The 27,428-nt window shown below is 57.9% G+C and overlaps 2 protein-coding genes across 2 annotated transcripts in view; one reads left to right on the top strand and one right to left on the bottom strand.

Annotated features, from left to right (window-relative positions):
• The window catches only part of LOC141266131 (TBC1 domain family member 20-like), a 37,194-nt gene extending 27,803 nt beyond the window's left edge, over window positions 1-9,391 (bottom strand). The window contains exon 1 of the mRNA XM_073680093.1: window positions 9,261-9,391. Within this exon, the coding sequence (XP_073536194.1) occupies window positions 9,261-9,324 (64 nt within the window). The 5' untranslated portion in view covers window positions 9,325-9,391. The remainder of the gene's footprint in view (window positions 1-9,260) is intronic.
• A 287-nt stretch (window positions 9,392-9,678) lies between these two features.
• DGAT1 (diacylglycerol O-acyltransferase 1) lies at window positions 9,679-27,100 on the top strand. Its single transcript, XM_073680092.1, has 17 exons — window positions 9,679-9,924; window positions 11,186-11,273; window positions 13,197-13,237; window positions 13,346-13,431; window positions 13,865-13,917; window positions 14,101-14,206; window positions 14,481-14,609; window positions 14,719-14,793; window positions 14,867-14,970; window positions 15,380-15,418; window positions 15,741-15,782; window positions 16,013-16,057; window positions 16,139-16,251; window positions 16,382-16,447; window positions 16,746-16,833; window positions 26,203-26,265; window positions 26,336-27,100. Exons 1-17 carry the CDS (start codon window positions 9,797-9,799, stop codon window positions 26,480-26,482), a joined length of 1,413 nt encoding a protein of 470 aa, XP_073536193.1. The 5' UTR covers window positions 9,679-9,796; the 3' UTR covers window positions 26,483-27,100.
• Window positions 27,101-27,428: the final 328 nt, after the last annotated feature.

The following is a 27,428-nucleotide window of genomic DNA, read 5'->3' as shown; positions in this document are numbered from 1 at the left end:
TTATTGGGCAGGAAGATAAGGACTGGAAGGAATTGCGCCACAGGGATCATCTCCCTCATCAAACCCTCCCCCCCTCCATCTCCATGCAGGATAAAGAATGCTGTGTACTATTGAGTCCTTGTGAAGGAAAAGCCTGTGGTTGTGTATGCATTAAAACTGTGCTACAGGATAATAGACTGTGTACTGCTGTACTAGATCCTGTTGCCCAAAGAGACATTTACATTGCACTGGCCGTGCCTCATTAAATGATACTGTTCTACCATTTATGAGGACTCTTGTCAAATGTGTCTGGTCAGCAACTGAATCTATCGTGTACCTGAGAGAAGCTGCAGCACATGGTCTATGGTCACCTGGAATAACGGTTCCCCCAGGATTCCAACAAATTCATGTAACCAGTTTCGCCCCTATCTGAACTTAGGCGGCGTGCATGTAACATTGGTGGCCCGTACGGGCAATCCTGAGCGGGAATTAGCGTGTAGAGGGAGAAGAGGAAAAGTGTCTGGAAAAACAGCAGCACAGCACCTCATCTCAACTCTGCTACACCAGTTAAAGGGGACCAGGCCTAAAAGAAAACTCACTAGCAGCAAAGGATGTGGAAATACAAATGGACAGAATTAGTGAGCGGCTTCTTCAGTTAACCTGTAAAGAATTGAGAAGAGTAGCAACACATATAAAGATGTCAGAAGAACAGATTTATAAAGCACACAACCACAGGCAACTGTTAGCTGCCATTAATGCAAAAATGAATGAGCTGGGGGAGAAAGAAGTTGAAGACATCATGGGGACGTTCCTCCAGGAACTAACACAGTTTCTAACAAGGTTGAAGTTGGAGGATGGAGGGGCGGCACCATTTACCAAAAGAGGGAATCTCCGTTCGCAGACAGAACTAAAGGAATTGAAAGAACAATTCAAAGCCCTAACAACAGCCCTGCAGGAATCGACCAAAACCTCTGAATGGGTGATAGACTCAGACAGGACCTTTAACCTGCTCGGGTTAGATAAATCAGGGAGACAGTCCTCTCTAACACCACAAATCACCATATGGAAAGAATTCAAGATCCTGGGACAAATTGGAGAGAGTGAACAGAAAGAGAAACTGTCTTATATGAACTTGTTGCACCAGATCGATGCAGGCTTACAGAAAGACTACCAGCCAGATGAGATCATTGAGGGGGTGGTGAAAGCGATCAGCCCAGGACTGAACCTCCGTCAGAGTCAATTGACCTTGCAACAGCTGAAGATGATTTTAAAAGGGCACTATAAAGAAGAGAGTACTTCAGAATTGTTCCACCGACTCATTAACCTCTCACAGAAAAATAATGAATCACCCCAAAGTTTCTTGTTCAGAGCAATTGAACTGAAGGATAAACTATTGTTTGCATCCAGAGATGTAGAAGCGGAAGAGAAGTTTGATGCTGGACTAGTCTAGAAGAAGTTCTTGAGATCATTGGGAATCAACAAAGACATCAAGTTGCAGCTGAAACAGTACCTAGAACATCCCGGCATTTTGGACGAAGTCCTAATTGAAAAAATGAATGAGGCAGCTAGTTTGGAGTCAAAAAGCGAACAGAAGTTAAAGAAAGGCTCTGCTCTTAAAATCACCAAAATGAGTCAGCTGAAGTTGGAGACCCCCGGTGGCCAGTCCGAAGGTCGTCATGGACACCCTCCAGTGCCACCTCCGAGAGGGAACCTTAAATCACCAACAAAAGAGGACCGCCAGCGCTGACTGGGAGGAAGTAATAGGAGAACTGCGAGCCGAGTTGATTGAGGTGAAAAAGTTGATTTGTTCCAGGCCAGAACCTGTATCCTTCAGACCCAGGAGTGGGTTCCAGAATACCTGGCTTGTGAAGCGTGCCGTTCATCAAATCAGAGTACGGTGTGTGTCCACTGTCTAAGATGTGGTGAGGTGAGGAAGGACATTATGCCAAGGAATGCCAGTTGTCACGGTCGTTTGGGTTAAAAGACAGGAGGTTGCCGGTGCTGGGCGACTGGTAACAGCGACACGGAGGAGGCCCCAGAAGCAAATCCAAATCTCACCAAACCCCAGAACGAGGAGGATGATTCCTCGGTCAGTAAAGATAGCCTCATCAGCCTAATCGGTGAAAAGTGCTTTATACAGTGCCAGCTAGACGGACTCCTGGTAAAAGCACTGTGGGACACAGGAACCCAAGCGAGCCTTTTAAATGTAGAATGGAGAAGGCGCTACCTGCCACACACTTGCCTTCGGTCACTAAAAGAACTCTTGGGACCAGTGGAACTCCACCGCAAAGCTGTCAACCAGACCAAAATCCCTTTCATAGGCTGGGTGGAAGTGACTTTCCAACTTAGGGACATGAGCAACACCATTGAGCAACAGCAACACCATTGAGCTTTTGGTACCTTTGCTCATGACCAGTGATCAGAAAGTGGCAGAGGATGCTATCCTGGGTTATCATGTAATCAGTGAGGTCATCAATAAACACAAGTTAGGGGTGCTGGTGGTGGATGAAATCGCCTCATCGCTCGCCATACCCAACGCCGTGGCGGAAAACGTGATTCATAGAGTAAAGAAAGCACAAAATACAATAGACCTAAAAGAAGTCAAGGTATGCTGGCGCCCAACCATACTCCCTGCAAACCAAATGGTGGGGGTGAGGTGTGGAGTCCACATAGAACATAGAAGAAAAGTCCAGAAAAGACTGTTCGTGCCAAAAGACTCCTCAGAACTTCCGGAAGGCCTAGTTCAAAGTGAGACTGTGCTTACGATTCCTACTGGTGGGTTTGCTCGAGTGACAGTATCGGTGATGAATACTACGAAACATGAAATTAGACTGGATCCAAAAACTGTGTTAGGTCACATTGAAACTGTTAAAATGGTATATCCAGCCAGTGTGAGACCCGCCCAGGGGTCTACAGTGAATTCAGTCTCCCCACCAAGGAACAGGAGTTGCCTAGGGGAGGAAATTGCATGACCTACCTCAGGGTCCTGGGATCCCCCAGTACCCCTGGAACACCTGTGTGCTGAAGATCGAGCGGTAGCAAAACAGATGCTGAGAGAAGAGTGTCATGCGTTCTGTAAAGAGGACTCTGATATAGGCTGTATCCCATCATTGCAATTGAAAATCAATTTGAAACACACGACCCCAGTAACCAGAAGTTACATGTCTGTGCCGAAACCATTACACTGTGAAGTGAAAGAGTATATACAAGATCTAATCAACAGAGGTTGGGTCCAAAAGTCGAAGTCGTCTTATTCCTCTCCTATTGTTTGTGTTAGGAAGAAGGACAGTACGTTGAGATTCTGCTGTGATTACTGGGAACTAAACTGAAAGTCAGTACCTGATCAGCACCCGATACCATAGAGACAAGATAGGCTATCCAGCATATCAGGAAGTATCTTGTTCTCAGTCCTCGATCAGGGTAAGGGAAACAAAAACAGTTGGAGCGCCAATGGTGAAGAGCCTAAAGTTTGGGGGGGGGGGGGGGGGGGAGAGATATTGTGACCACTCACCTGGTCCTGTTGTGCCAAGGAGCCCCGCACAACAAGGGAAAACGCTTCCAGGTGGGAGTCTGTATGATGACCGAAGCTTAACAGGGACTGCTATAAGGAGTTTCTTCCTGCTTCAGCGGTCACATGACTGGGACCATGTGACTGAAGTGCGTGTTTCACAATAACATCACGGCAGGTCCTGTGGTAAGCTAGTTGTAAACAGAGCAGCTTCCACCGCTCTCCACAGGGGAGATTAGCAATCAAGAAAGAAAGAATTGTGTGGTGTTAGGGAAGAGCTAGAACAACTAGACAGGGAGGGGATTAAGGTTATAACACACAAACCTTTTATTGTTTAATACGCTCTCTAATGCCACGACGCGTTTCGATAGCAGAAGCTTTCTTTGATCAGGGTAAGGCATACCATCAATGGTTTGTTGAAGAGTCCAGTAGACCTGTGACAGCATTCATCACACCGTGGGGATTATATGAGTGGATCCGCATACCATTTGGGCTCAGTTCAGCTCCAGCAGAATTTCAGAGGAGCATGGAGACATGTTTAGAAGGAGTGAGGGACGATATCTGCCAGCCGTACTTGGATGACAATGTGATACACAGAAAAACCTTCCGGGAGCATGTTGAACACGTGAGGACCGTATTACAGAGGTATCAACAACACAGAGCTAAGTTGACCCCAAAGAAGTGTGAACTGTTCAAAAGGCAAGTCCGAGCCCCTCCCACATCCTCCCTCCAGTGTTATTACAAAAGACCACAAGCGTATAGATGCTTCAAATTAATTTTTATTTCTACTGATCAACTGTCGTAGAAACAATAAGCCCCTCGGAGGGAATTACCCGTGCTGTCGTGGTGGGTTATTAGAAACCAAATTACTGGTAAGTCTAATTCTATTTTCTCTAATAACCCCCCATGACAGCACACAGGAGGTATACCAAATATATATTAGGGAGGGACAATAGCCTGAAGGACCTTCCTTCCGAAGGCTAAATCTCCAACAGACATTAGGTCTAGTCTGTAGTGTTTGGAGAAAGTATGAATTGAGGACCATGTGGCAGCTCTGCAGATCTGTTCGATGGATGCGCTGGCTTTTTCAGCCCAGGAGACAGTTATCGCCCTTGTAGAATGGGCCTTGAGCTTTGCTGGAGGAGATAGATCCTGGATCTGGTAAGCCTCCGTAATCGCCCTCTTAATCCAGTTGGCTATTGTGGATTTTGCTGCTTTCTTTCCTCTCTTTGGACCTTGTGTATGGACAAATAGGTTCTTGTCTTTCCTTCCTTCTTCTGTTTCCTGAAGATAGTGCAGTACTATTCTCCGAACATCCAGAGTGTGGAATTCCATCTCTTTTTTGTCTTTTGGGTTGTCACAAAAAGATGGAAGGATTATCTACTGAGATCTGTGGAAATTTGAGACCACCTTAGGTAGAAATGAAGGGTCAAGTTGGAAAATTATACGATCTTCTAGGATTCTCAGGTAGGGTTCATTGACCGAAAGGGCCTGTAGTTCACACACTCTTCTGGCTGTAGTTATTGCCACCAGGAAAGCAGTCTTCCAGGTCAGCCTGTCCAGTCTTATGGTTGATAAGGGCTCAAAGGGTGGAAGGGTTAACCCTTTCAGAACAATGTTAAGGTCCCAGGGGGGAAGCAGGTCTGTTACTCTAGGGTGGATGCGGGTGGCTGCTGTCATAAATCTTCTCACCTACTGATGTTCCGCTAGTCTTTGATCGAAGTATGAACTTAACGCCGCTATTTGGACTTTAAGAGTACTGGACAAAGGTCTCAGACCTTCTTGTAAAAAGTCTAGAATCTGAGCCACATCAGCCCTATGAGGGTCTGGGCGAGTGGGTGCACACCACCTTAAGAAGGTTTTCCAGATCTTATGGTAAATGTTGTTCGTTACAGGTTTCCTGCTCTTCTGGAGAGTTTTGATTACCTTCTCTGAGAGGCCTCTTGTTTTTAATATCAGGAATTCAGAAGCCAGCCAGTTAGGTGTAGTCTCTCGGGATCCGGATGGTGAATCGGCCCCCAGGAGAAGGAGATCTTTGATGGGAAGAACTATTAGAGGGCTCTACACACTCAGACTGGTTAACGTTCCGAACCAACTTCATTTTGGCCAGCGAGGGGCCACTAGGCTTACTCTGGTCCCTTCGGTCCTTATCTTCTGTAAGGTTTTTGAAAGGATAGGTAGTGGGGGAAAGGCATACGCTAGTTTGAATTCCCATTTGTAAGCGAATGCGTCTACGCCCAGGCAAGGGCCATTTGGATCCAGGGAGAAATATTGAGATACTTTCGCGTTCTGGTGTCCGGCGAAGAGATCTACCTCTGGATAGCCCCATCTCTTGACTAACATCTGAAGAAGTCTGGGTTTAGGCTCCACTCTCCTGGATGAATCTTTGTTCTGCTTAAGAAGTCGGCCTGGATATTGACTGAACCTTTGATATGAAGAGCCGACAAGGACAGAAGATGTTCTTCGGCCCAGGAGAATATTATTGCCGAGATTGCTTTTAAGCTTTCGTATCTTGTGCCCCCTTGATGACGAAGGTGGGCTACCGTGGTGATATTGTCTGAAAATATCTGAATGTGAGATTTCTGGACCAGAGGCTCTGCTGCTCTGAGGACTTCCTCTATGGCTTTTAGTTCTCTGAAATGAATTGGCTCACCTCTTTGGTCCATATACCCTGGAATAGCTCTTGGGAGACCATGGCTCCCCATTCCTTTTTGCTGGCATCCACCTTTATGGTTATCAGCAGATTCTGGATCCATAGTACTCCTCTGTTCAGGTTTTTCCCGTTCAGCCACCAGAATAGAGAGGTCCTTACTCGTGGTGGTATAGGGATTCTCCTGTTCAAAGACCATGAGGAGCCGCCCAATTCGTAAGGATGTGGGTCTGTAATGTTCGGGTATGCGCCTGAGCCCAGGCCACCATCTGAATACAGGAGGTCATAGACCCGAGTACCGACATAGCGTCTCTTAATGATACTGATCTTCTACTCCTTAGGACATTGATTTTTGTTTTTATCATGACCTGTTTTTGTTTGGCAGTAATGATGTCTGGCTGTGGGAATCCAATAGTACTCCTAGAAATGTTTTTGTCATTGAGGGAACCATATCTGATTTTTTTCTGGTTCACTAACCAGCCCAGAGACGATAGGATCCGAGTGGTCAACTGTAGATGTTCTCAGAGTACTGGTACTGAGGGCCCGATTAATAACAGGTCGTCGAGGTATGGTACTATTGAAATGTTCTGACCCCTGATATAAGCCATGACTTTTGTAAATATTCGCGGGGCTGATGAAATTCCAAATGGGAGAACATTGAATTGATAGTGGACTATTTGATCCCCTTGAGTCACTGCGAATCTTAGGAACCTCATGTGAAGTGGATGTATAGGGATGTGGTAATATGCATCCTGGAGGTCGATTGTAGCCATGACATGGTCCTGTCCTATCAGGGGGACCGTCGACCTGATGGATTCCATCTTGAATCGTTGGTAGTGGATATACTGATTCAGTGGCCTTAGATTGATTATAACTCGGTGTGAGCCATTTGTTTTTTTATTAGGAAGAGACTGGAATAATGGCCTGTGCCTATCTCTCTTGTAGGAACCAGGGATATCACCCCTGAGGACAATAGGTCTGTAAGACCGGATATCAGGGTGGCCTGACGACTCTGAGAGGAGAGCGGTGTTAACCTTATCCTCTCTGGAGGATAGGAGGAGACATTTATTTTTACTCCGAACTCGACAACCCTCAGGACCCATGGGTCTGAGCAGATTTCTTTCCACTGAGGGAGAAAATTCGAGATGCGGCCCCCGACTGTCCTGATGTCATGGTCTGTTCTGACGTTGGTTTTAGGAGAGAAAAAGATTTTTGCCTCCTCTACCTTTTGGGTAGCTCCATTGTCCTGTTTCGCCTTTACCCCTATATTGAGGGGTCTTCTCTTGGGAGGGACGAAAGGGCCTCTTCCTCACATTCCTTGGTTCCGGGAGGGCCTTCTTCTTGTCTGAAGCCTTCTCTAGAAGATCATCTAGGACTGGCCCGAACATGTATTTCCCCTTAAAGGGGATGGAACACAACTTCATTTTTGATGCCACGTCGCCGTTCCAGGGTTTCAACCATAGGGCCCTTCTTACAGAGTTTGATAGCCCAGATGCTCTTGCGGCCACTCTCACAGATTCTGCAGAGGTGTCTGCTAAAAACCCCGTAGCTTTCTGTAGAAGCGGTAGGGATGCCTGAAACTAGGTGTTCCTCCAGTTGATCTAGCCAATGAGCCATTGATCGAGCTACGCCCGTAAAGACTGCGTTGGTGCTTAATAGTGTTGCCGAGGTCTCCCAGGATTTTATGAGTAGTCCCTCCATTTTGCGTTCCAAGGGGTATTTTAATTTAGAGGAATCTTCAAAGAGCAGTGTGGTTCTCTTTGCTACTCGTGCAATTTGGATATCCACTCTTGGGACTTCAGACCAGCATTCTGCTGTCTCATTGTCTACAGGAAATCTATCCCTTAACTCCGTAGGGGTATTTAATCTCTTTTCTGGAGATTCCCACTCCTCTAAAGTCCCTAATACTCTGGTGTATAGGGAACACCAATTTTTCCTGGAACGTAGCCCCCCAAACTTCTGATCCTGTACTGTTTGGGGCACTTTTTCTTCCTCGACCTCCATAGTTCTCCTTACTGCCATGAGGAGTTCCTCCAAGCTATCTGATGGAAAGTAATATCTCTCTTGTTGGGAGTTATCAGGGGTTGGACTTAGTTCACCTTCCTCTGGAAGATCTTCCGAGATATATATCTCATCTTGAGAGTCTTCCTCCCCTCCCTCTGGCGGGCTAATTTTCCTCTTTTTGGCCGCTGAGGGAGTAGATGTAGGACCCTGACTAGGTAAGGGCGTAGGGAGAGTGACTGAGGCTAAGGAGGATTTGATCTCCTGACGTACAATCCCCTTTATCTCCTCCATTAAGGAAGGTTGTTCCTGCCTGATCATCTTCTCCGTACAGTCCTTGCATAGGGGCTTTCTATGAGAGGACGATAGTTTTTTTGTACAGATGGGACATCTGCGTGACGGTTTAACTTTTTCTCCAGATGCAGGTTCCTTGTCCCCCTACAAGAGAGGGGAGAAAGGGAGGGGAGCTATAATCACCATTTCCTGCATCTGGGAGATGGACTACCAGTGCCATACTTACTGGGACCGGAACGGCGCTGGGCTCTACAGATGCAGAGTGAGAAGCTTCAACAGACATGGTTTTGTCCTACCTGTAGATGTCTTCCTGTCCAGGGCTCCTTTTATGGGTGACCGGACCAGCGCCTCCCTCTGTTTAGAGGGCTCCTCCCCCGGTGTCCAGGTGAAGATTTCTGATCACCGGCGGAATTCCGCTCTTTTCCCCCATAACTTTTTGATGCGGTCCACAGTGGAACGCAAACTGCCGGAAGTGACGTCATTGTCCACCGCCCGTCGTCCGACGTCACTTCCGGCGCCGCAGAGTGCGCTCCACATCCTGGAGCCGGCATTGGCCGTCCCGTCCTTACCGGAGCCTGCTGCTATGTACACGGCTCGGGCCTCATTACTCTTCTACTGTCCGCGAGGACTCTCGTCAGGGGTGTCTGCTCAGTGACTATCTGCAGCACACGTCTATGGTCGCCCTGAGTGACGGTTCCCCCAGATCCCGCGGAGTTCACGTCACCGGTCTCGCCCTCTCTGAACCATGTAACATTAATATTATAATTTTCCGTCAGTGTCTGCGGGAATGCTGTGATCTGTAGTTCCCCTGGCGGTAACTCCTCCCACCTGCGCCTCCCGAGCACGTGACATTCCGCCGCCGCTTCGCTTTTCCCGGCCCGGCTCCAGTCATAGCACAACAGCTGGACTCAATCACACGGATCCAACCACTTCCGCCAAAACCTCTCAGCCAATCAGCATCTTTTACGTCACAGAGTCCCCTCCCATCTAGGACGCCCCTGAGCACATGGCTATAGGACGTCCACACTACATATCCCAGCATGCAGTGCGCTGGTAGCTAGGACGTCCCATCACTGGGGCGGGGCAGCGGGAAGTAGGTGGTAGGCGTGGCCAGCGCTCTCTAGAGGGCGGGGCCTGAAGTTTCTGCACTTCCCTGTGTAGCTATAAAGTTTGCCGAGTTGGGGGCGGGGCTTGTGCGTAGCCGCCAATAGTTGATCCGTCGGGGGCGGAGTCTGTGGCGCTGTCCTGAATGGGATTGGAGGATTGCTTCAGTGGGTGGAGACTGTGACGGTAACCGACAAGTTCTAAGTGCGGAGAGGGAGAAGACAGGTGACCCGCGGGTGAGAGAGCGGAGCTGCTGAGAGATGGCGGAGGCTGGCGGCAGCGGAGGAGGAGCGGTGCGGAGGAAGAAACCGGTGCAGAGGCTGCAGAGCGCGAACCACAGTCCTGGGGAACCGGAACCCGAGCGAGGCCGCGGGGAGGCGGAGCTCCGGTACTGACCCTGCACCCCCCCGCTGACCAGGAGCCCCGACCCCTCACCATGGAGACCCCGGGATCTGTCCCGTCCCCCTCCCCCGGGAGACCACTGGATCTGTCCCCTATATCCCCCCCCCCCGGGATCTGTCCCCTATATCCCCCCCCCCCCGGGATCTGACCCCCATATCCCCCCCCTGGGATCTGTCCCCTATATCCCCCCCCCCCGGGATCTGTCCCCTATATCCCCCCCCCCGGGATCTGTCCCCTATATCCCCCCCCCCGGGATCTGTCCCCTATATCCCCCCCCCCCCCGGGATCTGTCCCCTATATCCCCCCCCCCCCCGGGATCTGACCCCCATATCCCCCCCCTGGGATCTGACCCCCATATCCCCCCCCCTGGGATCTGACCCCCATATCCCCCCCCTGGGATCTGTCCCCTATATCCCCCCCCCCCGGGATCTGTCCCCTATATCCCCCCCCCCCCCCGGGATCTGTCCCCTATATCCCCCCCCCCCGGGATCTGACCCCCATATCCCCCCCCTGGGATCTGACCCCCATATCCCCCCCCTGGGATCTGTCCCCTATATCCCCCCCCCCCGGGATCTGTCCCCTATATCCCCCCCCCCCGGGTTCTGTCCCCTATATCCCCCCCCCCCCGGGTTCTGTCCCCTATATCCCCCCCCCCCCGGGATCTGTCCCCTATATCCCCCCCCCCCCCGGGATCTGTCCCCTATATCCCCCCCCCCCGGGATCTGTCCCCTATATCCCCCCCCCCCGGGATCTGTCCCCTATATCCCCCCCCTGGGATCTGTCCCCCATATCCCCCCCCCCCCGGGATCTGTCCCCCATATCCCCCCCCTGGGATCTGTCCCCCATATCCCCCCCCTGGGATCTGTCCCCTATATCCCCCCCCCCCGGGATCTGACCCCCATATCCCCCCCCTGGGATCTGTCCCCCATATCCCCCCCCTGGGATCTGTCCCCTATATCCCCCCCCCCCGGGATCTGTCCTCCCCCCTTCTACCATGGAGACCCCAGGATCCCCCTCCCATCTCTCCCCCGGTCTCGGTGTGACTCCCCCGGTCTCGGTGTGACTCCCCCGGTCTCGGTGTGACTCCCCCGGTCTCGGTGTGACTCCCCCGGTCTCGGTGTGACTCCCCCGGTCTCGGTGTGACTCCCCCGGTCTCGGTGTGACTCCCCCGGTCTCGGTGTGACTCCCCCGGTCTCGGTGTGACTCCCCCGGTCTCGGTGTGACTCCGTCCTCCTCTGTCTCCTCAGGTGTCACAAGCTGCAGGAATCTCTTCTCAGCTCCACCAGCGGCTACAGCAACTACCGGGGGATCCTGAACTGGTGCGTCGTCATGCTGGTGAGTGCGGACCCCAGTACAGAAAACACTTGCGGAAGGGGACTCTGTGCGGTCGCTCTGGAGGTGGCCGGGGGGAAGGGGTCTCTGTGCCGTCCCTCCGGTGTGGCCGGGGGGAAGGGGTCTCTGTGCGGTCCCTCCGGTGTGGCCGGGGGGAAGGGGACTCTGTGCGGTCGCTCTGGAGGTGGCCGGGGGGAAGGGATCTCTGTGCGGTCCCTCTGGTGTGGCCGGGGGGAAGGGGTCTCTGTGCGGTCGCTCTGGAGGTGGCCGGGGGGAAGGGGACTCTGTGCGGTCGCTCTGGAGGTGGCCGGGGGGAAGGGGTCTCTGTGCCGTCCCTCCGGTGTGGCCGGGGGGAAGGGGTCTCTGTGCGGTCGCTCTGGAGGTGGCCGGGGGGAAGGGGTCTCTGTGCGGTCCCTCTGGTGTGGCCGGGGGGAAGGGGTCTCTGTGCGGTCCCTCCGGTGTGGCCGGGGGGAAGGGGTCTCTGTACGGTCCCTCCGGTGTGGCCGGGGGGAAGGGGTCTCTGCGGTCTCTCTGGTGTGGCCGGGGGGAAGGGGTCTCTGTGCTGTCGCTCTGGAGGTGGCCGGGGAAAGGGGGTCTCTGTGCCGGAGCTCTGGAGGTGGCCGGGGGGAAAGGGGGTCTCTGTGCCGTCGCTCGGGGGAAGGGGTCTCTGTGCCGTCGCTCTGGAGGTGGCCGGGGGGAAAAGGGGTCTCTGTGCCGTCGCTCTGGAGGTGGCCGGGGGGAAAAGGGGTCTCTGTGCCGTCGCTCTGGAGGTGGCCGGGGGGAAAAGGGGTCTCTGTGCCGTCGCTCTGGAGGTGGCTGGGGGGAAAGGGGGTCTTTGTGCCGACGCTCTGGAGGTGGCCGGGGGGAAAGGGGGTCTCTGTGCCGTCGCTCTGGAGGTGGCCGGGGGGAAAGGGGGTCTCTGTGCCGACGCTCTGGAGGTGGCCAGGGGGAAAGGGGGTCTCTGTGCCTTTGCTCTGGAGGTGGCCGGGGCAGATGGGTTTCGGGGGGCTTTTTGATGATGGGGTGGTGACGTCCCCCCTCTGGGATCGGGGGTCTCGGAGTCTTTCTCTCGTAGTGGATCCAGGTGGAGATGAGACAGTGAGGAGGAGAACCCTGACCTCCTGCTGATAGCGGGGGAGTGGCGCGGTCAGAGTCCTCTCTTATCAGCCCCATCACATGATCGTCTGAGGCAAAGGAGGGAGGCGAGTGATGCCGGAGGGCACAGGGGGGGACGGCACGTGCCACAGGGTCCTACTACCGGGTCTCGGGGCCCTCAGCCGCCTGTGTCTCCTGCTGCTCCAGGACGTCTATCAATTGCCTGGTGTAGCGCATGTGCCGTGGTGTGCGGCCACCCCCCGTCCTGCGATGGCTGAGACCCCGGCCCCCCCCCCCCCGTCCTGCGATGGCTGAGACCCCGGCCACACCCCCCCCCCCCCCCCGTCCTGCGATGGCTGAGACCCCGGCCACCCCCCCCCCCCCCCCGTCCTGCGATGGCTGAGACCCCGGCCACCCCCCCCCCGTCCTGCGATGGCTGAGACCCCGGCCACCCCCCCCCCCCCCGTCCTGCGATGGCTGAGACCCCGGCCACCCCCCCCCCCGTCCTGCGATGGCTGAGACCCCGGCCACCCCCCCCCCGTCCTGCGATGGCTGAGACCCCGGCCACCCCCCCCCCCCCCCCGTCCTGCGATGGCTGAGACCCCGGCCCCCCCCCCCGTCCTGCGATGGCTCACAGACCATCTCTGGACGTCGGAGCGTCTGATGCGTCCACCATCCTCCCGTTCTGGGTCTGCAGCTCCTGTGCTGAGCGTTTCCTCCATGTGTAGACACGTTACCTCGCTGCTCTCATTTGACTTCTAGAGGGGGCGCGGCTGCATTTACAGTCATGTAACTTGTGCCCACCTATCACGTTCTGTTCTTGTGTTTCAGGTTTTGGGGAATGCACGCCTCTTCCTTGAGAACATCATTAAGTAAGTGCCCCCCCAGCTGTCCTGTCTGTGCCCCGCCCTATACCGGTCACATGACTGGCAATGCCGCAGACGGGGGGCTTATTAACCACAACTGCCGTCTCCTCCCAGGTACGGGATACTGGTGGATCCCATCCAGGTGGTGTCGCTCTTCCTCAAGGACCCGTATAGCTGGCCCGCGCTCATGCTGGTGGCCGGTGAGCCCCGTCTGATCCTGTGTCCCCGTTCCCTGTCTTGTGCCCCCTCATCTGACGTCCCCCCCCCCCCACTTCCTTGTTGTTTGGTGGTTTACCCCCTCCTTCCCTGTCTCTTGCCCCCCCCCTCTCCTTGTTGTTTGGTGGTTCGCCTCCTCCTTCTGTGTCTTGTGCCCCCCCATTTGATGACCCCGCCTCTCCTTGTTTTCTGGTGGTCCGCCTCCTCCTTCCCTGTCTTGTGCCTCCCCATCTGACGTCCCCCTCGTTGTTTGGTGGTTTGACCCCTCCTTCCCTGTCTCGTGCCCCCCCTCCTTGTTTGGTGGTTCGCCTACTCCTTTCCTGTCTCGTGCCCCCCCATCTGCGGTCCCCCCACCCCTCTCCTTGTTGTTTGGTGGTTCGCCACCTCCCATCTGACGCGGGTTCTTCTCTCTTGCAGCGTCCAACCTCTTCATATTGGGGTCCCTGCACTTGGAGCGGCGCCTGGCCTCGGTGAGTGGAGCGGGTAAAGGGCCGGTGCCGCATCATGTGGCGGCCTGTCCAGGGGGAGGGGCTGACGATACCCCAGGGGTGGAATGCTGATGGGGCTTACTCCTTGGGGTATGTGGGCGGGCCTGACTACCTGGGGGAGGGGCTGAGTTGGGGTAACATGTGACTCTCTTGCATCCCCTGCAGGGAGGTTTCCCGGAACGTGTGGGGCTGGTGCTGTACACCGTCCTCCTCTCCGCCATCCTGAGCGTCCCGGTGCTGGTTGTCTTTACTGTGATGTCCATAACTCCAGGTAATTACTCCAGGGACGGGTGGGGGTCGGAGCATAGGGATGAGGAGCGAGAGGAGGACTGGGGGATGGGGATGGAGGAGGACTGGGGGATGGGGATGGAGGAGGACTGGGGATGGGGATGAGGGGCAGGAGGTAGATTTGGAATCAGTCTGCAGCGGACAGACGTAATGTGGGAGGGGCTTATCAGGAGGATGGGATCTTACTATGGAGGGGGCGAGGAGATGAGCCTGTATTTGGGGGTCTCACTGAGTCCCGTCTCGTCCTGTCTTTGCAGTGGGCGCCATCTTCGCCCTCATGGTTTACACCATACTCTTTCTGAAGCTGTACTCCTATAAAGACGTGAACCGCTGGAGCCGGGAGCGGAGACGGGCGCAGGTCCGGGTGCTCAGCCGCACGCAGTCTGGTGAGATGGCCCCCCCACCTTCCCTACAATCTTCTGTGATCCTGGGACCCTGTTGGGTCAGTACCGGCCTCGTCTGTGCACTGTGACTCTCATCCATTTTGTCTCTCAGCTCCGTTGATGAGAAAAGTGAACGGAGATGTTGGGAAGCCGGAGGTGACGTATCCTGGGAATCTGACGCTCCGAGGTGGGTGCTACATGCCGCTCCACCTGTAGGGTCTGTGACAGCCCCGTCCTGACCGCGTTTCTTCACCTCTCAGATATCTATTACTTCGTGCTCGCACCAACTCTCTGCTACGAGATGAACTTCCCTCGTTCTCCAAGGATTCGTAAAAGGTTCCTGCTCCGACGACTGCTGGAGATGGTGAGAAGGGGATGACGACAAGAGGAAGCGAGCGGCCGCCCACCGTCACTGCCCCCCACACTCATGAGACATGCCTATCACTTCTCCACCCCAAAAGCATGAGACTCTGTGCTCCTGCCCCATCGCACCCGCCTACCGCCCTCGGTGCTCCTGCCCCATCGCACCCGCCTACCGCCCTCGGTGCTCCTGCCCCATCGCACCCGCCTACCACCCTCGCTGCTCCTGCCCCATCGCACCCGCCTACCGCCCTCACTGCTCCTGCCCCATCACACCCGCCCTCACTGCTCCTGCCCCATCGTGCCCGCCTACCGCCCTCGCTGCTCCTGCCCCATCGCCCCCGCCTACCGCCCTCGCTGCTCCTGCCCTTCATTTTGCAACGGTTACTGACTTCTCTTTCTCTCGCGTCCAGCTGTTCATCATGCAGCTCCTGGTTGGACTGATCCAGCAGGTGAGTTTGTGAACCCGTCACTCCTCATTCTGTACAGTGGTTGATGGAGAAGGTGGAGGGGTCGGTCCTGGTGTTCAGCTGGTTGGGGGGACCATTGTATAAGGTGGAGGGGTCGGTTCTTTGTGTTCGGCCGGTCAGGGTCTTATAGTAGAGAAGATGTGAGGAGGGGGTGGTCCTGGCTGTTGGGGGCGGTTAGAGAAGGTGGAGGGGGCAGGCCTGGCAGTCGGCCTGTTGGGGGGGCTGTGGCAGCCATGTAGCTGAGCTGTGTTGTACAGACAGTGCAGGAGTTTGCAGTGTGTGATTGCCTTGTGTTGCCTTTTAGTGGATGGTCCCAGCAATCCAGAACTCCATGAAACCGTTCCGGGTGAGTTTCCTACTTCTTGTCCCGTCAGTATCGAGGTATCCTTACCTTTCACTTGTGGCGTCCATTTCACCCCATTTACATGAACGTCAATCCTGATATTGTTCTTCCAGACCACAGGAGCTATAGCCGGCAGGGGTTAGTAGCTGTAGACGGCAGGAGATGGCTCGTGTCCTTGGCCGCTCAGGTCTCCTCTGTGCCTCACTTCTTATTCATGGTCTTCTCTCCTCTAGGATATGGATTACTCGAGGATCATTGAGCGGCTCCTGAAGTTGGCGGTGAGTGTCGTCGTCCCCCAACCTCTCTTCCCGTGTTGTACGTCCATCCATGCAGCCCACTGACAGCGTCGCTCTTTGCAGGTCCCCAATCACCTGATCTGGCTGATCTTCTTCTACTGGTTCTTCCATTCTTCCATGAACTTTGTGGCTGAGTTGATGCGTTTTGGGGATCGTGAGTTTTACAGGGACTGGTGGTGAGTGATAATGGACGAAGACCAACCATAGTCCTCCAGACAGCGCTCCACGGCTCATCGGATAATAGTCTGTGGTGACTCAATGGTCAGGAGCCAGAATCCATAACAATCTACTAATCTGATTCTCCAGGAACTCTGAAACCGTGACCTACTTCTGGCAGAACTGGAACATCCCTGTCCACAAATGGTGCAGCAGGTAGTATGAGAAGGAGTAAGGGTGAAGGCGGGTGGGCGCGGTCCTGTAAAGTGATGCGAAGAAGGAACTGTGTGGAGCACCGTTGGCTCTGGTGGAGCAAAGAGGGATTGGGTGAGGCACCGTTGAGTTGGGCGGTACCAGGTGGGAGCGAGTGGGGCGCCATTGAGTCGAGTGGGGCTAGGAGTGTGTGTGTGTGGGGTAAATGAGTGGGTTAGAGGTAAGGACAGATGAGCGGAGGTTCAGTGACTAGAATTGACACCGTCTTATAATTCCTTGGACCATTTTTGGTTTCTTTCAGACACTTTTACAAGCCAATGATGAGACGCGGTGTCCCCAGATGGGCTGCACAGACGGCCGTTTTCTTCGCTTCAGCCTTTTTCCATGAGGTTAGAACATATTATGATCCAATGCAAAGGCCGGTCGCTGTCCAAGCCCACCTGTGTATGTGGTGATGATAAAGTTTTGGCGCAAGATGGTGGCCGGCCAGGTAGTGTCTGGGTGCAGGGTGGTGGCCAGGTGGGGTCTGAGTGGAAGACAAACTTTTGGTATCAGGTGCTGGCCTGATATGAGGTGTCTGAGCTCTGACTGGTAGCCTGATTGGTGGTGTCTGGGTGCTGGGCAGTGTCTGATGGGTGGGGTCTGGGTGCTGGGCAGTGTCTGATGGGTGGTGTCTGGGTGCTGGGTGGTGTCTGGGTGCTGGGCAGTGTCTGATGGCCTGGTCGGTGGTGTCTGGGTGCTGGGCAGTGTCTGATGGCCTGGTCGGTGGTGTCTGGGTGCTGGGCAGTGTCTGATGGCCTGGTCGGTGGTGTCTGGGTGCTGGGCAGTGTCTGATGGCCTGGTCTGTGGTGTCTGGGTGCTGGGCAGTGTCTGATGGCCTGGTCGGTGGTGTCTGGGTGCTGGGCAGTGTCTGTTGGCCTAGTCGGTGGTGTCTGGGTGCTGGGCAGTGTCTGATGGGTGGTGTCTGGGTGCTGGGCAGTGTCTGTTGGCCTGGTCGGTGGTGTCTTGGTGCTGGGCCGTGTCTGATGGCCTGGTCGGTGGTGTCTGGGTGCTGGGCAGTGTCTGATGGCCTGGTCGGTGGTGTCTTGGTGCTGGGCAGTGTCTGATGGCCTGGTCGGTGGTGTCTGGGTGCTGGGCAGTGTCTGATGGGTGGTGTCTGGGTGCTGGGCAGTATCTGATGGCCTGGTCTGGGTGCTGGGCAGTGTCTGATGGCCTGGTCGGTGGTGTCTGGGTGCTGGGCGGTGTCTGATGGCCTGGTCGGTGGTGTCTGGGTGCTGGGCAGTGTCTGATGGGTGGTGTCTGGGTGCTGGGCAGTGTCTGTTGGCCTGGTCGGTGGTGTCTTGGTGCTGGGCCGTGTCTGATGGCCTGGTCGGTGGTGTCTGGGTGCTGGGCAGTGTCTGATGGCCTGGTCGGTGGTGTCTTGGTGCTGGGCAGTGTCTGATGGCCTGGTCGGTGGTGTCTGGGTGCTGGGCAGTGTCTGATGGGTGGTGTCTGGGTGCTGGGCAGTATCTGATGGCCTGATCTGGGTGCTGGGCAGTGTCTGATGGCCTGGTCGGTGGTGTCTGGGTGCTGGGCGGTGTCTGATGGCCTGGTCGGTGGTGTCTGGGTGCTGGGCGGTGCCGGATGGCCTGGTCGGTGGTGTCTGGGTGCTGGGCGGTGCCGGATGGCCTGGTCGGTGGTGTCTGGGTGCTGGGCGGTGCCTGATGGCCTGGTCGGTGGTGTCTGGGTGCTGGGCGGTGCCTGATGGCCTGGTCGGTGGTGTCTGGGTGCTGGGCGGTGTCTGTTGGCCTGGTCGGTGGTGTCTGGGTGCTGGGCGGTGTCTGTTGGCCTGGTCGGTGGTGTCTGATGGGTGGTGTCTGGGTGCTGGGCAGTGTCTGATGGGTGGTGTCTGGGTGCTGGGCAGTGTCTGATGGGTGGTGTCTGGGTGCTGGGCAGTGTCTGATGGGTGGTGTCTGGGTGCTGGGCAGTGTCTGATGGGTGGTGTCTGGGTGCTGGGTGCTGGGCAGTGTCTGATGGGCGGTGTCTGTTGGCCTGGTCGGTGGTGTCTGGGTGCTAGGCAGTGTCTGATGGGTGGTGTCTTGGTGCTGGGCAGTGTCTGATGGCCTGGTCGGTGGTGTCTTGGTGCTGGGCAGTGTCTGTTGGCCTGGTCGGTGGTGTCTGGGTGCTGGGCAGTGTCTGATGGGTGGTGTCTGGGTGCTGGGCAGTGTCTGATGGGTGGTGTCTGGGTGCTGGGCAGTGTCTGATGGCCTGGTCGGTGGTGTCTGGGTGCTGGGCAGTGTCTGATGGCCTGGTCGGTGGTGTCTGGGTGCTGGGCAGTGTCTGATGGCCTGGTCGGTGGTGTCTGGGTGCTGGGCAGTGTCTGATGGCCTGGTCGGTGGTGTCTGGGTGCTGGGCAGTGTCTGATGGCCTGGTCTGTGGTGTCTGGGTGCTGGGCAGTGTCTGATGGCCTGGTCGGTGGTGTCTGGGTGCTGGGCAGTGTCTGATGGCCTGGTCGGTGGTGTCTGGGTGCTGGGCAGTGTCTGATGGCCTGGTCGGTGGTGTCTGGGTGATGGGTGGTGTCTGGGTGCTGAGCAGTGTCTGATGGCCTGGTCGGTGGTGTCTGGGTGCTGAGCAGTGTCTGATGGCCTGGTCGGTGGTGTCTGGGTGCTGGGCAGTGTCTGATGGCCTGGTCGGTGGTGTCTGGGTGCTGGGCAGTGTCTGTTGGCCTAGTTGGTGGTGTCTGGGTGCTGGGCAGTGTCTGATGGGTGGTGTCTGGGTGCTGGGCAGTGTCTGTTGGCCTGGTCGGTGGTGTCTTGGTGCTGGGCCGTGTCTGATGGCCTGGTCGGTGGTGTCTGGGTGCTGGGCAGTGTCTGATGGCCTGGTCGGTGGTGTCTTGGTGCTGGGCAGTGTCTGATGGCCTGGTCGGTGGTGTCTTGGTGCTGGGCAGTGTCTGATGGCCTGGTCGGTGGTGTCTGGGTGCTGGGCAGTGTCTGATGGGTGGTGTCTGGGTGCTGGGCAGTATCTGATGGCCTGGTCTGGGTGCTGGGCAGTGTCTGATGGCCTGGTCGGTGGTGTCTGGGTGCTGGGCGGTGTCTGATGGCCTGGTCGGTGGTGTCTGGGTGCTGGGCGGTGCCTGATGGCCTGGTCGGTGGTGTCTGGGTGCTGGGCAGTGTCTGATGGGTGGTGTCTGGGTGCTGGGCAGTGTCTGATGGCCTGGTCGGTGGTGCCTTGGTGCTGGGCCGTGTCTGATGGCCTGGTCGGTGGTGTCTGGGTGCTGGGCAGTGTCTGATGGCCTGGTCGGTGGTGTCTGGGTGCTGGGCGGTGCCTGATGGCCTGGTCGGTGGTGTGTGGGTGCTGGGCGGTGCCTGATGGCCTGGTCGGTGGTGTCTGGGTGCTGGGCGGTGTCTGTTGGCCTGGTCGGTGGTGTCTGGGTGCTAGGCGGTGTCTGTTGGCCTGGTCGGTGGTGTCTGATGGGTGGTGTCTGGGTGCTGGGCAGTGTCTGATGGGTGGTGTCTGGGTGCTGGGCAGTGTCTGATGGGTGGTGTCTGGGTGCTGGGCAGTGTCTGATGGGTGGTGTCTGGGTGCTGGGCAGTGTCTGATGGGTGGTGTCTGGGTGCTGGGCAGTGTCTGTTGGCCTGGTCGGTGGTGTCTTGGTGCTGGGTCGTGTCTGATGGCCTGGTCGGTGGTGTCTGGGTGCTGGGCAGTGTCTGATGGCCTGGTCGGTGGTGTCTGGGTGCTGGGCAGTGTCTGATGGCCTGGTCGGTGGTGTCTTGGTGCTGGGCAGTGTCTGATGGCCTGGTCGGTGGTGTCTTGGTGCTGGGCAGTGTCTGATGGCCTGGTCGGTGGTGTCTGGGTGCTGGGCAGTGTCTGATGGGTGGTGTCTGGGTGCTGGGCAGTATCTGATGGCCTGGTCTGGGTGCTGGGCAGTGTCTGATGGCCTGGTCGGTGGTGTCTGGGTGCTGGGCGGTGTCTGATGGCCTGGTCGGTGGTGTCTGGGTGCTGGGCGGTGCCTGATGGCCTGGTCGGTGGTGTCTGGGTGCTGGGCAGTGTCTGATGGGTGGTGTCTGGGTGCTGGGCAGTGTCTGATGGCCTGGTCGGTGGTGCCTTGGTGCTGGGCCGTGTCTGATGGCCTGGTCGGTGGTGTCTGGGTGCTGGGCAGTGTCTGATGGCCTGGTCGGTGGTGTCTTGGTGCTGGGCGGTGTCTGATGGCCTGGTCGGTGGTGTCTGGGTGCTGGGCGGTGCCTGATGGCCTGGTCGGTGGTGTCTGGGTGCTGGGCGGTGCCTGATGGCCTGGTCGGTGGTGTCTGGGTGCTGGGCGGTGTCTGTTGGCCTGGTCGGTGGTGTCTGGGTGCTAGGCGGTGTCTGTTGGCCTGGTCGGTGGTGTCTGATGGGTGGTGTCTGGGTGCTGGGCAGTGTCTGATGGGTGGTGTCTGGGTGCTGGGCAGTGTCTGATGGGTGGTGTCTGGGTGCTGGGCAGTGTCTGATGGGTGGTGTCTGGGTGCTGGGCAGTGTCTGATGGGCGGTGTCTGTTGGCCTGGTCGGTGGTGTCTGGGTGCTAGGCAGTGTCTGATGGGTGGTGTCTGGGTGCTGGGCAGTGTCTGATGGCCTGGTCGGTGGTGTCTGGGTGCTGAGCAGTGTCTGTTGGCCTGGCCGGTGGTGTCTGGGTGCTGGGCAGTGTCTGATGGGTGGTGTCTGGGTGCTGGGCATTGTCTGATGGGTGGTGTCTGGGTGCTGGGCAGTGTCTGTTGGCCTGGTCGGTGGTGTCTGGGTGCTGGGCATTGTCTGATGGGTGGTGTCTGGGTGCTGGGCAGTGTCTGTTGGCCTGGTCGGTGGTGTCTGGGTGCTGGGCATTGTCTGATGGGTGGTGTCTGGGTGCTGGGCAGTGTCTGTTGGCCTGGTCGGTGGTGTCTGGGTGCTGGGCAGTGTCTGATGGGTGGTGTCTGGGTGCTGGGCCACGTCTGATGGCCTGGTCGGTGGTGTCTGGGTGCGGGGCCGCGTCTGATGGCCTGGTCGGTGGTGTCTGGGTGCTGGGCCGCGTCTGATGGCCTGGTCGGTGGTGTCTGGGTGCTGGGCCGCGTCTGATGGCCTGGTCGGTGGTGTCTGGGTGCTGGGCCGCGTCTGATGGCCTGGTCGGTGGTGTCTGGGTGCTGGGCCGCGTCTGATGGCCTGGTCGGTGGTGTCTGGGTGCTGGGCCGCGTCTGATGGCCTGGTCGGTGGTGTCTGTGTGCTGGGCCGCGTCTGATGGCCTGGTCGGTGGTGTCTGTGTGCTGGGCCGCGTCTGATGGCCTGGTCGGTGGTGTCTGGGTGCTGGGCCGCGTCTGATGGCCTGGTCGGTGGTGTCTGGGTGCTGGGCCGCGTCTGATGGCCTGGTCGGTGGTGTCTGGGTGCTGGGCCGCGTCTGATGGCCTGGTCGGTGGTGTCTGGGTGCTGGGCGGTGTCTGTTGGCCTGGTCGGTGGTGTCTGATGGGTGGTGTCTGGGTGCTGGGCAGTGTCTGATGGGTGGTGTCTGGGTGCTGGGCAGTGTCTGATGGGCGGTGTCTGGGTGCTGGGCAGTGTCTGATGGGCGGTGTCGGTGCTGGGCAGTGTCTGATGGGCGGTGTCTGGGTGCTGGGCAGTGTCTGATGGGTGGTGTCTGGGTGCTGGGCAGTGTCTGATGGGTGGTGTCTGGGTGCTGGGCAGTGTCTGATGGGTGGTGTCTGGGTGCTGGGCAGTGTCTGATGGGTGGTGTCTGGGTGCTGGGCAGTGTCTGATGGGTGGTGTCTGGGTGCTGGGCAGTGTCTGATGGGTGGTGTCTGGGTGCTGGGCAGTGTCTGATGGGCGGTGTCTGTTGGCCTGGTCGGTGGTGTCTGGGTGCTAGGCAGTGTCTGATGGGTGGTGTCTGGGTGCTGGGCAGTGTCTGATGGCCTGGTCGGTGGTGTCTGGGTGCTGAGCAGTGTCTGTTGGCCTGGCCGGTGGTGTCTGGGTGCTGGGCAGTGTCTGATGGGTGGTGTCTGGGTGCTGGGCATTGTCTGATGGGTGGTGTCTGGGTGCTGGGCCGCGTCTGATGGCCTGGTCGGTGGTGTCTGGGTGCTGGGCCGCGTCTGATGGCCTGGTCGGTGGTGTCTGGGTGCTGGGCCGCGTCTGATGGCCTGGTCGGTGGTGTCTGGGTGCTGGGCCGCGTCTGATGGCCTGGTCGGTGGTGTCTGGGTGCTGGGCCGCGTCTGATGGCCTGGTCGGTGGTGTCTGGGTGCTGGGCCGCGTCTGATGGCCTGGTCGGTGGTGTCTGATGGGTGGTGTCTGGGTGCTGGGCAGTGTCTGATGGGTGGTGTCTGGGTGCTGGGCAGTGTCTGATGGGTGGTGTCTGGGTGCTGGGCAGTGTCTGATGGGTGGTGTCTGGGTGCTGGGCAGTGTCTGATGGGCGGTGTCTGTTGGCCTGGTCGGTGGTGTCTGGGTGCTAGGCAGTGTCTGATGGGTGGTGTCTGGGTGCTGGGCAGTGTCTGATGGCCTGGTCGGTGGTGTCTGGGTGCTGAGCAGTGTCTGTTGGCCTGGCCGGTGGTGTCTGGGTGCTGGGCATTGTCTGATGGGTGGTGTCTGGGTGCTGGGCAGTGTCTGTTGGCCTGGTCGGTGGTGTCTGGGTGCTGGGCGGTGCCTGATGGCCTGGTCGGTGGTGTCTGGGTGCTGGGCGGTGCCTGATGGCCTGGTCGGTGGTGTCTGGGTGCTGGGCGGTGTCTGTTGGCCTGGTCGGTGGTGTCTGATGGGTGGTGTCTGGGTGCTGGGCAGTGTCTGGGTGCTGGGCAGTGTCTGGGTGCTGGGCAGTGTCTGGGTGCTGGGCAGTGTCTGATGGCCTGGTCGGTGGTGTCTGGGTGCTGAGCAGTGTCTGTTGGCCTGGCCGGTGGTGTCTGGGTGCTGGGCAGTGTCTGATGGGTGGTGTCTGGGTGCTGGGCATTGTCTGATGGGTGGTGTCTGGGTGCTGGGCAGTGTCTGTTGGCCTGGTCGGTGGTGTCTGGGTGTTGGGCAGTGTCTGATGGGTGGTGTCTGGGTGCTGGGCCGCGTCTGATGGCCTGGTCGGTGGTGTCTGGGTGCTGGGCCGCGTCTGATGGCCTGGTCGGTGGTGTCTGGGTGCTGGGCCGCGTCTGATGGCCTGGTCGGTGGTGTCTGGGTGCTGGGCCGCGTCTGATGGCCTGGTCGGTGGTGTCTGGGTGCTGGGCCGCGTCTGATGGCCTGGTCGGTGGTGTCTGGGTGCTGGGCCGCGTCTGATGGCCTGGTCGGTGGTGTCTGGGTGCTGGGCCGCGTCTGATGGCCTGGTCGGTGGTGTCTGGGTGCTGGGCCGCGTCTGATGGCCTGGTCGGTGGTGTCTGGGTGCTGGGCCGCGTCTGATGGCCTGGTCGGTGGTGTCTGGGTGCTGGGCCGCGTCTGATGGCCTGGTCGGTGGTGTCTGGGTGCTGGGCCGCGTCTGATGGCCTGGTCGGTGGTGTCTGGGTGCTGGGCCGCGTCTGATGGCCTGGTCGGTGGTGTCTGGGTGCTGGGCCGCGTCTGATGGCCTGGTCGGTGGTGTCTGGGTGCTGGGCCGCGTCTGATGGCCTGGTCGGTGGTGTCTGGGTGCTGGGCCGCGTCTGATGGCCTGGTCGGTGGTGTCTGGGTGCTGGGCCGCGTCTGATGGCCTGGTCCGTGGTGTCTGGGTGCTGGGCCGCGTCTGATGGCCTGGTCCGTGGTGTCTGGGTGCTGGGCCGCGTCTGATGGCCTGGTCGGTGGTGTCTGGGTGCTGGGCCGCGTCTGATGGCCTGGTCCGTGGTGTCTGGGTGCTGGGCCGCGTCTGATGGCCTGGTCGGTGGTGTCTGGGTGCTGGGCGGTGTCTGATGGCCTGGTCGGTGGTGTCTGGGTGCTGGGCGGTGTCTGTTGGCCTGGTCGGTGGTGTCTGGGTGCTGGGCGGTGTCTGTTGGCCTGGTCGGTGGTGTCTGGGTGCTGGGCGGTGTCTGTTGGCCTGGTCGGTGGTGTCTGATGGGTGGTGTCTGGGTGCTGGGCAGTGTCTGATGGGTGGTGTCTGGGTGCTGGGCAGTGTCTGATGGGTGGTGTCTGGGTGCTGGGCAGTGTCTGATGGGTGGTGTCTGGGTGCTGGGCAGTGTCTGATGGGTGGTGTCTGGGTGCTGGGCAGTGTCTGATGGGCGGTGTCTGGGTGCTGGGCAGTGTCTGATGGGCGGTGTCTGGGTGCTGGGCAGTGTCTGATGGGCGGTGTCTGGGTGCTGGGCAGTGTCTGTTGGCCTGGTCGGCGGTGTCTGGGTGCTGGGCAGTGTCTGATGGGCGGTGTCTGTTGGCCTGGTCGGCGGTGTCTGATGGCCTGGTCGGTGGTGTCTGATGGCCTGGTCGGTGGTGTCTGGGTGCTGGGCCGCGTCTGATGGCCTGGTCGGTGGTGTCTGGGTGCTGGGCCGCGTCTGATGGCCTGGTCGGTGGTGTCTGGGTGCTGGGCGGTGCCTGATGGCCTGGTCGGTGGTGTCTGGGTGCTGGGCGGTGCCTGATGGCCTGGTCGGTGGTGTCTGGGTGCTGGGCGGTGTCTGTTGGCCTGGTCGGTGGTGTCTGATGGGTGGTGTCTGGGTGCTGGGCAGTGTCTGGGTGCTGGGCAGTGTCTGGGTGCTGGGCAGTGTCTGGGTGCTGGGCAGTGTCTGATGGGTGGTGTCTGGGTGCTGGGCAGTGTCTGATGGGTGGTGTCTGGGTGCTGGGCAGTGTCTGATGGGTGGTGTCTGGGTGCTGGGCAGTGTCTCATGGGTGGTGTCTGGGTGCTGGGCAGTGTCTCATGGGTGGTGTCTGGGTGCTGGGCAGTGTCTGATGGCCTGGCCGGTGGTGTCTGGGTGCTGGGCAGTGTCTGATGGCCTGGTCGGTGGTGTCTGGGTGCTGGGCAGTGTCTGTTGGCCTGGTCGGTGGTGTCTGGGTGCTGGGCAGTGTCTGATGGCCTGGTCGGTAGTGTCTGATGGCCTGGTCGGTGGTGTCTGGGTGCTGGGCAGTGTCTGATGGGTGGTGTCTGGGTGCTGGGCAGTGTCTGATGGCCTGATGGGTGGTGTCTGGGTGCTGGGCAGTGTCTGATGGCCTGGTCGGTGGTGTCTGGGTGCTGGGCCGCGTCTGATGGCCTGGTCGGTGGTGTCTGGGTGCTGGGCCGCGTCTGATGGCCTGGTCGGTGGTGTCTGGGTGCTGGGCCGCGTCTGATGGCCTGGTCGGTGGTGTCTGGGTGCTGGGCCGCGTCTGATGGCCTGGTCGGTGGTGTCTGGGTGCTGGGCCGCGTCTGATGGCCTGGTCGGTGGTGTCTGGGTGCTGGGCCGCGTCTGATGGCCTGGTCGGTGGTGTCTGGGTGCTGGGCCGCGTCTGATGGCCTGGTCGGTGGTGTCTGGGTGCTGGGCCGCGTCTGATGGCCTGGTCGGTGGTGTCTGGGTGCTGGGCCGCGTCTGATGGCCTGGTCGGTGGTGTCTGGGTGCTGGGCCGCGTCTGATGGCCTGGTCGGTGGTGTCTGGGTGCTGGGCCGCGTCTGATGGCCTGGTCGGTGGTGTCTGGGTGCTGGGCCGCGTCTGATGGCCTGGTCGGTGGTGTCTGGGTGCTGGGCCGCGTCTGATGGCCTGGTCGGTGGTGTCTGGGTGCTGGGCCGCGTCTGATGGCCTGGTCGGTGGTGTCTGGGTGCTGGGCCGTGTCTGATGGCCTGGTCGGTGGTGTCTGGGTGCTGATTTCGGCTCTGGTGGCAGCTTCTCATGCTCTGGTATATGGCGATCCTGGTCCTCCTCACTGATCTCCTGATTTGGATCTCGTCTTTCTTCTCTCAGTACCTGGTCAGCGTGCCTCTGAAGATGTTCCGTCTCTGGGCGTTCATGGGGATGATGTCGCAGGTTTGTATGAGTCGTCTTGCCCTGTTCTCCGCTGTCATCTCTAGCTCTGAGCTCGCCTTCTTTTCGGCAGATCCCTTTGGCCTGGTTTGTAGGTCGGTTTCTCCGAGGGAATTATGGCAACGCAGCGGTGTGGATCTCGCTGATCATAGGGCAGCCTGTAGCGGTTCTCATGTATGTACACGACTACTACATTTTAAACTATGGAATTGGAGCGTGACAGTCATTGAGATGATGGAGCCATGGACTGGAGCTCCCGGCATCTTCACTCTGATCAGTACTATATCGATCCGCTGGTAATTAATGAAGAAAAGACGCCTCCTCGTCCCACTAGTTCCTCTGTCCGAGCTCCTTTCATCCTACATTTTGCTGCTCATCCTAGAAAATCCGTCCACAACCTCTATAGTTTCCTGTCCGTTGTTCCTTCCCATGTGAGGCAATAATCCGTCCCTCCCCATCGTCATTGCTTTATGGGGCGCAGTCCCTGCCCGTTCTCCTTACTCGCTCCTTGATTTTGCACTTGTTTGTATGCTGTACGGTACAATCTGATGGTCGGAGAGATGTGCACTATCGTGCTGCATCACCTCTGCTGCGTCTCGGGTGGGTGACTGACATGTGCCTGTCTGTCATGATGCAGGGTCCCTACGGTGGTGACCCTCTATGGATGTCTCTGCAAGTTGATGACCTGGTGGATGGCGCAGAGGTGACGACAGCGCTGCGGCCGGTTTTCAAGGGTGTGTCTGGCCAAGTGTCTTCTGGCCTTGGGAGAAGCTTCGGCTTCACCAGATTAAAGTGAATCAAGTTTTGCAAATGGTGAAATTAAAGTTGTTGGTTTTCATCCTCTGGTGAGATTCATTTATCCATCGTTTGTCTCCTGTGAAAATCCCGGGCACTCCGAGCTCGGGCCGCGGCCGGTGCCCCCTGGACATAGATCACTACGTGGTTCAATGCAGAGTGACGTTTGTTATACAGACGCTAAAACGCGGTGATAGAAAATAAACTCCTGATCTACACCAAACGGAGGTGGTCCGTCCTCAGAGACCTCCGCACAGGAGTGATTATTGTGAACTCTGCTGTTTGGCTGCAGAGACTGGGGAAATGGGTGTACGGGGGTCCCAATGAGCCAGCACATATCCCAGCATTCACTGCTAGACTCGAATCGTCGT

This window comes from Phyllobates terribilis, unplaced genomic scaffold (assembly GCF_046119375.1).
Source record: "Phyllobates terribilis strain yellow unplaced genomic scaffold, ASM4611937v1 Scaffold_4__5_contigs__length_816908805, whole genome shotgun sequence".
NCBI lineage: Eukaryota > Metazoa > Chordata > Amphibia > Anura > Dendrobatidae > Phyllobates > Phyllobates terribilis.
The sequence above is the reverse complement of the archived record's forward strand: the minus strand, read 5'-3'. Positions and strand labels throughout refer to the sequence as shown.

Excerpts from the sequence above, each read along its gene's own strand:
- DGAT1 (XM_073680092.1), top strand. The coding sequence starts at position 9,797 with ATGGCGGAGGCTGGCGGCAGCGGAGGAGGAGCGGTGCGGAGGAAGAAA. Across the intron at positions 13,238-13,345 it reads TTCCTTGAGAACATCATTAA|GTACGGGATACTGGTGGATC; the intron begins GTAAGTGCCCCC and ends GTCTCCTCCCAG. Across the intron at positions 15,783-16,012 it reads ACTCCATGAAACCGTTCCGG|GATATGGATTACTCGAGGAT; the intron begins GTGAGTTTCCTA and ends TCTCTCCTCTAG.